General features: G+C 39.3%; 2 protein-coding genes across 2 annotated transcripts in view; both read right to left on the bottom strand.

The window, feature by feature from the left end:
* The window catches only part of GOLPH3L (golgi phosphoprotein 3 like), a 45097-nt gene extending 36304 nt beyond the window's left edge, over positions 1-8793 (bottom strand). Inside the window, exons 1-2 of the mRNA XM_037744870.1 lie at positions 8589-8793; positions 5976-6250 (exon numbers count right to left, since the gene is read on the bottom strand). Of these exons, the coding sequence (XP_037600798.1) occupies positions 5976-6238 (263 nt within the window). The 5' untranslated portion in view covers positions 6239-6250; positions 8589-8793. The remainder of the gene's footprint in view (positions 1-5975; positions 6251-8588) is intronic.
* Positions 8794-10623: 1830 nt separating this feature from the next.
* The window catches only part of HORMAD1 (HORMA domain containing 1), a 25079-nt gene continuing 24036 nt past the window's right edge, over positions 10624-11666 (bottom strand). The window contains exon 13 of the mRNA XM_017546182.2: positions 10624-11183. Within this exon, the coding sequence (XP_017401671.1) occupies positions 11106-11183 (78 nt within the window). The 3' untranslated portion in view covers positions 10624-11105. The remainder of the gene's footprint in view (positions 11184-11666) is intronic.

Below are 11666 nucleotides of genomic sequence, written 5' to 3'. Positions count from 1 at the left end.
TTTTAAAAACAGTGTCTCATTCTGTTACCCAGGTTGGAGTACAGTGGCACAATCATAGTTCACTCCAGCCTTGAACTCTTGGGCTCAAGCAATCCTCTTGCCTCAGCCTCTCAAGTAACTGAAACCACAGGTGTGTGCCATCATGTCAGGCTAATTTTTATATTTTTTGTAGAGATGAGGTCTCACTATGTTGCCCAGGTTGGTCTTGAACTCCTGGCCTCAAGCAATCCTCCTGTCTCCCAAAGTGCCGGGATTACAGACATGAGCCACTGAGCCTGACTGAAAGAGACATAGTTTCTAAAACAATGATAATAATGGGTTCTAAACAGAGGATCTCAAGGAGCTCCCCAGTAAAAGTTAACTTTGGGAGTTTGGGATACAAAATTTAACATTTAGGGTTTTTTCTTTTTTTGACTTGTAATAAACCTCAAACCATGTAAAAACAAGCAATTATATACACATTAAAACATATACTCACAAATAATATAAAAATGTCATTAAGTCCTTAATTTGGACAGAAAAATTAAATGGGCTTTGCTGTTTTCATTAGGCTGATTCTCTTCTCCCTAAAGGATTCTGGTCCAAATCGAATTTACTAATTTTGAATACCATTGTTCTCTACCTATACTGGCCTACTCAGTTACCTCTCAGACTCATCAAGCTCATCATACCTTTGCTCATTCAGGTTCCCTCATCCAGAACATGTTTCCTTTTCTCCATTCATGTTAATAATCCTCCCATCTTAAAGGCATGGCTTGTTTTACTGCCTTTTTCTGTTCTTCCCCAGATTATTCTATCCCATGATGATTTCTCCTCTCTATCTCCCTTGGCTCATTCTAACATGCAAAAACTTGCTTTTTATTATTGTTTACTTTTTAATTTTAATTTTATTTTATTTTTGAGATGGAGTTTCATTCTTGTTGCCTAGGCTGAAGTGCAATGGCGTAATCTTTGCTCAGTGCAACCTCTGCCTCCTGGGCTCAAGTGATTCTCCTGACTTAGCTTCCCGAGTAGCTGGGATTACAGGTGCACACCACCACACCCAGCTAATTTTGTATTTTTAGTGGAGACAAGGTTTCTCCATGTTGGTCAGGCTGGTTGCGAACTCCCGACCTCAGACAATCCACCAGTCTCGGCCTCCCAAAGTGCTGGGATTACAGGCATGAGTCACTGTGCTTGGCCTGTTTAATTAAAAAAAAAAATATTTTGCATTGTGAAATATAATACACATACAGAAGAATACATGAAAGAAAAGTAAAAAGCTTAATTATTCCAAAGCGAGGATCTATGGCCTGGTTGCAGTGGTTCATGGGTATAATTCCAGTACTTTGGGAGGCCGAGGTGGGTGGACCACTTGAGATCAGGAGTTTGAGACTAGCCTGGCTAATATGGTGAAAACTCGTCCCTACTAAGAATAAAAAAAATGCGGGCACAGTGGCTCACGCCTGTAATCCCAGCACTGTGGGAGGGCGAGGTGGGCAGATTACGAGGTCAGGAGTTCGAGACCAGCCTGGCCAACAAGGTGAAACCTCGTCTCTACTAAAAATAGAAAAATTAGCAGGGCATGGTGGCTCGGGCCTGTAGACCCAGATATTCGGGAGGCTGAGGCAGGCGAATCACTTGAAACCGGGAGGTGGAGGTTGCAGTGAGCCGAGATCGCACCACTGCACTCCAGCCCTGGCGACAGAGTGAGACTCCATCTCAAAAAAAAAAAAAAATGCTCACATACTTTGGGAGGCCTAGGCGTGCAGGTCACCTGAGGTAAGGAGTTCGAGACCAGCCTGACAAACATGATGAAACCCCGTGTCTACTGAAAATACAAAAATTAGCTAGGTGTGGTGGTGGGCACCTGTAATCTCAGCTACTCGGAGCTTGAGACAGGAGAATTGCTTGAACTTGGGAGAATGAGGTTGCAGTGAGCTGAGATCATGCCAGTGCACTCCAACCTGGGAGACAGAGCGAGACTCCTCAAAAAAGAAAAATAAAAAAACAACAACAAAAAAATTCTATGAAACTTCCTCTAGGTCCAGAAACAGAAAACTGTTACTGTCTAGAAATCCTCTTCATTTTCCTTCCTGATTACTAACACCCTTTTCCCTCCCTATCCCCTACGAAAAGATAACCACTATCCTAAAAACTATAGTTTTTATAATTCCTGGTTTGATTTTCTTTATAATTATACCACCTAAATATGCAACCTCAAATACAATAGTTTTTTGAGTTTCATACAAATGGAATCATACAGTATGTATATTTTTGTGTTTGGCTTTCTTTATTGAACATAATGTGAGAAATATGCATGTTGTATAACAATATTCATTTTCATTCTGCATAGAAAACATATTTATACTCATTTAAACAAATGGAATATTCTTTTTTTTTTTTTTTTGAATTTCATTTTTATCCATTCTGCTCTTGATGGACCTTTGGGTTACTTAACTTTTTTTGTTGTTGTTATAAAAAGACGGGGTTTCACCATGTTGGTCAGACTGGTCTTGAGCTCCCGACCTCAGCTGATCTGCCCGCCTTGGCCTCCAAAGTGCTTGGATTACAGGCATGAGCCACCACGCCTGGCCGGGTTACTTAACTTTTAAAAAGTATGTATCTTTTTGTCTCTCCAGCTACAATGCAAGTTTCTTGAGGGCAGGGACCATATACTATACTATTTTGTATTTATCTTAGTATTAATATTTGGCATAACACTAAGCATATAATGAGTGTCCTCAATCACATTAAATATTGATTAATCTATTGATAGTTTGAGAGATAAGAAAAAAATAAGTATAGTTGGAAATCAATTTAATATTTTTAGAGATACTTATGTAACTGGCATTTTGTAACTACTACTGCTTAAATAAATCACAAGGTTTGACCTCTTCTATTCATTTACACCTAAGGACTTATCATCCCTTATTCTTCCTGAGCCAAATGAAAGCTAAATATTTGTTAACATCCTCAAAAATAAAATTAGAGCAATTCAAAAGGTGGTTAATTGTTATGTACTCTTATTATTATAATTTTTTTTTGAGGCGTTGCTCTGTCATTCAGGTTGGAGTGCAGTGGCACAATCTTGGCTCACTGCAACCTCGACCTCCCAGGCTCAAGCAATCCTCCTACTTCAGCCTCCTGAGTACTAGGACTACAGACATGTGCCACCATGCCCAGCTAATTTTTCTTTGTTTAAAATTTTTTGTAGAGATGGGGTCTCACTATGTTGCCCAGGCTGGTCTTGAACTCCCGGGCTCAAGAAATCCTCTCCCCTTGGCCTCCCAAGTGTTGGGATTACAGGCATAAGCTACTGCGTCCGGCCATCTGCTCATTTTATACAGTATCTCACCAGTATGTTAAGTTGGTGCTATTATGCTATTATGGCCATAGCTCTTAATGAGCTCCTTTATTTTTTATTTTATTTCCTAAAATTTATATTAACCATTATAAACACATGAAGACAAGTCCAGAAGCAAAAATTCCAGTGCATACAGTCAGCAGGAAATTAATCATTCCTATTCAAAGCTAAAACCAAATAGCTTTTAGTTCTATATACTCTTTGAATACAGTCAGTGACTGTTTCCTAGGCAATGCATAAACATCTCAAAACAGTATTTATACCACCTAATCTTCAGTTCTATTCTGACATTCTCTTGGAGAGCTGCCTTTGTCTTTTCATTTATTTGCCTTTTATAAAACTGGAGCCTCATCAACGTCTCAACAAACAGGGAAATATACTTCTGGGCAAGAATTTCTGATATACCTGCATCTTAGCCAGGTACACATGAGCATGTCTCTAATATTAGTTTTTGTTGTTTTTTTTTTTTTTTTGGCTCATGTATCTTAGCATCTTCTTTTCTTTTTTTACAAAATTTATTTTATTTTATTTTTAAATCTAATATTAGTTTTAACAATACACAGAGTATAACTGGTCTTGTAAATTTTGTTCAAGTTGGTAATTTAGAAAGGAAAACAGTAAATAAATGAAAGGCAAAGTCTAAGCAACAATGGCATTCCCAAGTCAAAGAATTGATGTAGAAAAGAAGAGCTGTTACTACATGTATGTAGCCAATTCAATTCTAGCTAAATATAATTTTCAAAGCCAAATTAAATATTTTTAAAATCTAAAATAACATTCTAATTGTATATGTTTTCAAAACTAAGGACAGTAATAAATATGCCTCTTTTTTTTTGAGGGGGGCATTTATTTACTAAGGCTTTGCTGGAAAGAAAGTAGATTGTTCAAAATGTTACCTTCAAAACTTCTTCATGAGGGAATAGGGTGAGGAGAAAACACAGTAAAAAGTTACAAATGAAGGATGATGATGGATGCTACTAGTAGAGAAGCCAGCAAAATATTTGGTTACATCACAAGACTCAGGATCTCAAGACTATACTATAAAATGAATATTCCATTAAATAAGGAGAAATTTAGGGAAAAAAAGGAAAAGCTGAAATTATTTTTAAAAAATTTCAAAAATTAAAATAATCCTCAATTGTTTATATATCTCTATCTATATATAGAGATATTTTTTTGAGACAGGGTCTCACTCTGTTATCCAGGCTGGAGTGCAGTGGTGCAATCTTGGCTCACTACAACCTCCGCCTCGTGGGTTCAAGCAATTCTCCTGTCTTAGCCTCCTGAGTAGCTGGAATTACAGGCGCCTGCCACCATGCCCGGCTAATTTTTGTATTTTTTTTTTTTTTTTTTTTAGACTGAGTTTCGCTCTTGTTACCCAGGCTGGAGTGCAATGGCGCGATCTCGGCTCACTGCAACCTCCGCCTCCCGGGTTCAGGCAATTCTCCTGCCCCAGCCTCCTGAGTCGCTGGGATTACAGGCACGCGCCACCATGCCCAGCTAATTTTTTGTATTTTTAGTAGAGACGGGGTTTCACCATGTTGACCAGGATGGTCTCGATCTCTTGACCTCGTGATCCACCCGCCTCGGCCTCCCAAAGTGCTGGGATTACAGGCTTGAGCCACCGCGCCCGGCCCTTAATTTTTGTATTTTTAGTAGAGACGGGGTTTCACCATGTTGACCAGGATGGTCTCGATCTCTTGACCTCGTGATCCACCCGCCTCGGCCTCCCAAAGTGCTGGGATTACAGGCTTGAGCCACCGCGCCCGGCCCTTAATTTTTGTATTTTTAGTAGAGATGGGGTTGAACCATGTTGGCCAGGCTAGTCTTGAACTCCTGGCCTCAAGTAATCCACCTGCCTCCATCTCTCAAAGTGTTGGGATTACAGGGGTGAGCCACTGTGCTCGATCCAATTGTTGATACTTGATTTGTAAAGCTGCACAGAAGAAAATAAAAAATTATTTCTGTTATAAGGAATCTATTGGCCCGGTGCCGTGGCTCATGCCTGTAATTCCAGCACTTTGGGAGGCTGAGGCAGGCAGATCACCTGAGGTCAGGAGTCGGAGACCAGCCTGACCAACATGGAGAAACCTTGTCTCTACTAAATATGCAAAATTAGCTGGGTGTGGTAGTGCATGCTTGCAATCCTAGCTACTCAGGTGGCTGAGGCAGAATTGCTTGAACCCAGGAGGCAGAGGTTACGGTGAGCCGAGATCATGCCATTGCACTCCAGCCTGGGCAACAACAGCAAAACTCCAACTCAAGGAAAAAAAACAAAGAAACCCACCAATTGTTTATTTCTGTAAGAAGCTAATCACACATGTTTCTTTTCTTTTCATTTAAAGACTATTTCTCCTCAAAGCTGAAGGAGTCTTCAATGTGTGGGCCCTCTTTCTTATTTTAATAAGGAGTTATTTCATCTTTAATCTGACTTCGGAAACTACCAGGACAAAACTTTATGCCATATCCTTCTCTCCTGTATCTTCTAAAATTTTGGAGTGATTTTGTAAGTAAATACACTTCACATAATTATATTTCTGGATTTTTACCCTTCAAGTATTAGTCACTGTCCCAGCTCCTCCATCTTCCAGATGGTTGGAGCACAATTCTAAGACCAATTTAGTATTAAATATATTCCATTAGATTATTCCTAAAACATTTCAATATTGAATAGTCTTTGAGATAGCCTAGCAAACCTAACTGCATTACCTCTTTATCTTTTAGTCCCAGGAGCAATACTTCTTCCATAAGAGTAAGGCGGATATCCTTAGAGTCTCCAGAATCTTCATTGTCTGGACTTTTCTCTCGATTACTGTCTTCCTCTCTTTCCAGCTTCTTTTCGGAGTTCTTGCTTACTTCAGTGCGACGGGCCCGGTGAGTTAAAGTGGTCATTCTCACCTGTTTCTGGAGGGAGTCATTAAAAAGAAAAATCTGTTTGTAGGCTTATGTAAATAAATACAAATATTCATACATGCATATTAAACATGTATACAAATAGGAAATATTTACAGATTTAAATATAGAAAGAAAGGAAGGAGTAATGACCAGAAAAGATGGGTGGGTAATAATACAGTATCTTTTCCAAAGTACAATAGCTGAGATTTCACAGATAGCACTGATAAAATATAAAATGAGTAATTCTAAAGTCCAGTATAAATGATCATCTTTTAACTCTGCTGATTTCTTTTTTTCCTTCTAATTTCTTTCTCAAGAGGGAGTCTTGCTCTGTTGTCCAGGCTGGAGTGCAGTGGTGTGCTCTTGGCTCATTGCACCCTCTACCTCCCGGTTCAAGTGACTCTTGTACCTCAGACTCCTGAGTAGTTGGGATTACAGGTGTGCGCCACACTTGGCTAATTTTTGTATTTTTAGTAGAGATGGGGGTTAAACCATGCTGGTCAGGCAGGTCTCGAACTCCTGACCTCTAGTGATCTGCCTGCCTGGGCCTTCCAAAGTGCTAGGATTACATGCATGAGCCACAGGACCTGGCCATGCCTGCTGATTTCTTGTGCCTCATCTATAAACAAGGAGTGTATGTCCACCGTTGTCACTTCTCTTTCACAAAATGGATCTCAAGTTAAGAAAGATGGAACAACAAAAAATTGTGAGCATCCAGCCCCAAAATGCATATAATTTATATTTAATTTCTATAAATATTCAATAGTACATTATAAAACATATACAAAAAAATCAAAAGCAAAAAAGAATATGAAAACTAAATAGAAATACATGTTCTATATTTCCTTCCCATGCCTAATGACTCATTTCAAATACTCACCGTGGAGATCACAAGTCTAGAGGATAACATTCAGAAAACCATGTGTGGTAATTCCACAGTCAGTAAACTTCGCAGCTCTAGTCCTACCTAGCCACATCTTGCAAATACACAAGGAGCTGCAAACAAATATTACTGGGAAGAGAGTGTTAAAAGATTAACGAATTCTTTCTCAATGTTTTTTTTTGTGAGAAGGAGTTCACTCTGTTGCCCAGGCTGGAGTGCAGTGGTGTGATCTGGGCTCACCGCAGCCTCTGCCTCCCTGGATCAAGTGATTCTCCTGCCTCAGCCTCCTGAATAGCTGGAGTTACAGGCGCGTGCGACTATGCCCGGCTAATCAATTTAAAAAAAAAAAATCGAAGAATATGTCTTTTATTCTATGTACTACAGTCAAAAGAAACTGCACTAAATCATTTGTGATAAAGTTTATAGTTAGCATACTTTATTTTATATGAATCTAGATATGTTTTTAAGATATATACATCAAATATTTTAATTCAACAATTATACAAAGGAATATCTTTTTTAAGATCAAAAGAATAGTATTTAAGAGTTATTATGACTGGACTTGGTTCTACTCCTCTAGCAGTATTTCCCATTACTCCCAATAAGTAGTGGTGTCAAACTTTTTCTCAAAAATGTCTCATGCTTTCTTTCTGCCTCTGCTCCTCTGTACTCACTGGGGTCGAAAGGGAGAGCCTTTTCTCTTCCTCTCTACATTCTACCTATTCTTTAAAGGCCTGTGGACCCACTGAGAAGCCTTAAGTGACTTCCTCTTTTCTATTACCTATACGTCGTATGGCCACTCCCTCAGCTGTACTTTCACAGAACTTTATTTATACTTACTTCCTTTAAAGTATTTATTATAGTCTTTCTCTTGGTATGGCTGTCTCTCAACTGTAAACTTCTTGAGAACAGGGATATTGTCTTCTTGGGTTTTTCTATTCTCCATAGCAACTAGCACAATGTCTTTAACGTTGTAACTGCTCGATAAATGTATACTGATTAAAATGAATACTCAGAAGTGCATATGAACATTTAAAATAAAAATACAAATGAAGTGAGCTACAAAAGTTTTTTTTTTTTTTTTTTTTTTTGTACAAGGGTATATTTCAAATGTAATTTGTTATGGGAGGTGGGAAGAAGAGTGAAGGAGGAAGAGAACCATGAAATAAATGCTTAAGGGCACTAAGCCCATCTGGCACTGTGAATAGGGACTATTTCCTAAACAAATCCAAGAAACTTTAAACCTTCTAGGGGCGGGGGTGGGAAACAAAGGGGAGTTTTCTTTAAGAAATCAATTTCCCCTGGACATTTATTAGTTAAAAATCCTACTTGAAAGAAAAAAAAAAACGGCCGCAAATGAATAAAAACCCCTCCCTCCCCATAACATAATAATTTTAAAAATTAGAGATTTTTTGGGGGGGGTGGGGAAGGGACGATAGGAAATGTAATTTTCTCGTTGCTTACCTGATGTTACTTCTGGGTTATGGCTGGACGCAGGCTGTAGCTTGTGCTGTATTTTAGGAGAACACCTGTTCCCCCCACCCCACCCCCGTCCTAGTAGGTGAAAAACTTAGCCACGCAGAGAGCACAAACTTCCTGATCCTTCGATGCAGAGAAGGAATAACACATCAGCTTCCTCAGGATCACTAGGCAACCTACCTTGGTGTTTCCTCATTAGGCCAATCAGAAATCACCAAGGTTGAGTCCCACCAATCAGAGCTCATGGGGGGAGGCTCTCCCCCAGCTATTCTGTTGCGATCCAGACAAACACCACCAAAAGGAGGCAGGTTTGCGTTCAACCTGACAGCTGGTCAATCCAATGAAGGAACCTTGGTGGAAGAGAGGAAAGAGGGCTGCGCTCCCCACCCCCACTAAACTGGCCAATCAAAGCGCTGAGTGAGCTAACAAGGGCTGCCAATCTCGAAAGGTTTCTGTGGGTCAGTTTCAGTATAGCAGGTGTGCTGCTGTAGTACCGTATACTGGGACAATTAAGTGAGATGTGTTGGGATCCAAGCAATACAGCTAAAAATAAATAAATATTTTTACATTGGTTGTTTCTGACAGTCAATTTATTCTTGACTGTTCCAGAAAAACATGATCTGGGTCAGTGTATGGACGTTTATATGGTTTACCTTAAACAGGATGAATACGTTTCTACCATCGCATACCTACCAGCATTCCCTATAAGGCTTATTACTGACAAACCCATGGATAGTGTATGTTTTTGGAATATGGCTGCTGAAACTACAAGAGACAAACAGATCAATTTTTTTTTTTTTTTTTTTTTTGAGACGGAGTCTTGCTCTGTTGCCAGGCTGGAGTGCAGTGACGCGATCTCGGTTCACTGCAACCTCCACCTCCCGGGTTCAAGCGATTCTCCTACCTCAGCCTCCCGAGTAGCTAGACTACAGGCGCGCGCCACCCGCCCAGATAATTTTTGTATGTTTTATAGAGATGAGGTTTCACCATGTTGACCAGGATGGTCTCGATCTCTTGACCTCGTGATCCGCCCACCTCGGCCTCCCAAAGTACTGGGATTACAAGCGTGAGCCACCTTGCCCCGCCCAAACAGACCAGGTTTTGTCTTCCTTTTCTAAAGCAAAGAAAGCAGGTAAGTCTGGAACTAGCTACTAGGCTTCTCATGAAAAGCACAGCATTTTTCTCCCATTACTGGGTATATATCCAAAGGATTATAAATCGTTCTACTATAAGGACACATGCACACGAATGTTCATTGCAGCACAGTTTACAATAGCAAAGACCTGGAACCAACCCAAATGCCCATCAATGATAGACTGGACAGGGAAAATGTGACACATATACACCATGCAATATTATGCAGCCATCAAAAACGATTAGTTCGTGTCCTTTGTAGGGACATGGATGAACCTGGAAACCATCATTCTCAGCAAACTGACACAAGAGCAGAAAATCAAACATCACATGTTCTCACTCATAAGCAGGTGTTGAACAATGAGAACACATGGACACAGGGAGGGGAGCATCACACACTGGAGTCTGTTGGAGGGAAATAGGGGAGGGGCAGCGGGGGTGTGGAGTTGGGGAGAGATAGCAGGGGGAGAAATGCCAGATATAGGTGAAGGGGAGGAAGGCAGCAAATCACAATGCCACATGTGTACCTATGCAACAATCTTGCATGTTCTTCACATGTACCCCAAAACCTAAAATGCAATTAAAAAAAAAAAGCACAGCATTTTTCATATTACCACTCAAAAATTCTAGAAAGTGTGCTCAACTCTTCTTGCAAAGTAATAGCTACAGAAATCATCTAAAAATTAGTATTCCCTATCCTCCCATCCTCCTACCAGCCTTTCAAATTAATGGAGTCATATTTCCTGCTAATTAAATAAAAATTAGAAGCGATGAAAGGGCCTACATACTAAACAGTATTTATGCTACAAAAAATGCCATACTTTAAAAATCAGTCATCTTTTTGTCCTGTAAAAAAAAAAAAGGTTTAAAAAAGGTAAAGAACCAATTTTAAATTGTACATTATATATTATAATGTTAATACATTATATCAAAATATTGAAGAACATAGTTTAATAACACAATGACAAAAGAGTCCGTTAAATGGTATAATTTTAACACAAGTAAAAAGTGAATCCATACCAAATTTTAATACCAAAGTAAACATTATTTGTTTAGAAAAATGATTAGAGGGCCTTAACAGTCAGTATATATTTAAAGAAAATATTAAGTAGATAATGAACAAAATCAATTTTTAAATTTTACTTATTACAGAATCAATTATGACATTTGTACTTTTGCTTTTATTCAAAAGTTCTGTTGGATTTATCTCAAGATTAAGGACCACAATATGATAGTCAAGAATTTAATTTTAGTGTACAAACTGCTTTAAACTACATATACATTTTCAGAGTTAGGGAAATATAATACAGTATCCTTCGGTTTAAATGTTGAGAAGAACTTTGCGAACATGCAGAAGAAAACCAATTTTTACATATGCTCCTTTGGTTCACTAAACTTCCTCCTTTTTGGTACTGACTCTTGACTAGAATCAAAGTGATGGAGGACCTGTCAAAAGAAAACAATTATTAAGAATAGATACTTTCCTGTTTAAATGTCTTTTAGATTTTTTCATGTATCTGAGATTTCTTTCCTTTTTTGAAAAAATTATGCCTAGCATACCTAGCATAACTACTTCCTACTATGATAGGATATCTGGGTTTCCTAAAAGTAGGGTAAAATTGGCAGGGCACAGTGGCTCACGCCTGTAATCCCAGTACTTTGGGAGGCCGAGGCAGGTGGATCACCTGAGGTTGGGAGTTCAAGACCAGCCTGACTAACATGGAGAGACTAGTCTCTACTAAAAAAAAATACAAAAAATTAATCAGGTGTGGTGGAGCATGCCTGTAATCCCAGCTATTCGGGAGGCTGAGGAAGGAGAATCTCATGGCAACCTCAACTCGGGAGGTCAAGGTTGCCATGAGCCGAGATCGCGCCACTACACTCCAGCCCTCCAGCCTGGGCGACAAGAGTGAAACTCCGTCTCAAAAA

The sequence above is a fragment of the Cebus imitator genome, unplaced genomic scaffold (genome assembly GCF_001604975.1).
Source record: "Cebus imitator isolate Cc_AM_T3 unplaced genomic scaffold, Cebus_imitator-1.0 Scaffold188, whole genome shotgun sequence".
Lineage (NCBI taxonomy): Eukaryota > Metazoa > Chordata > Mammalia > Primates > Cebidae > Cebus > Cebus imitator.
This window is presented reverse-complemented; position numbering and strand designations above follow the sequence as displayed.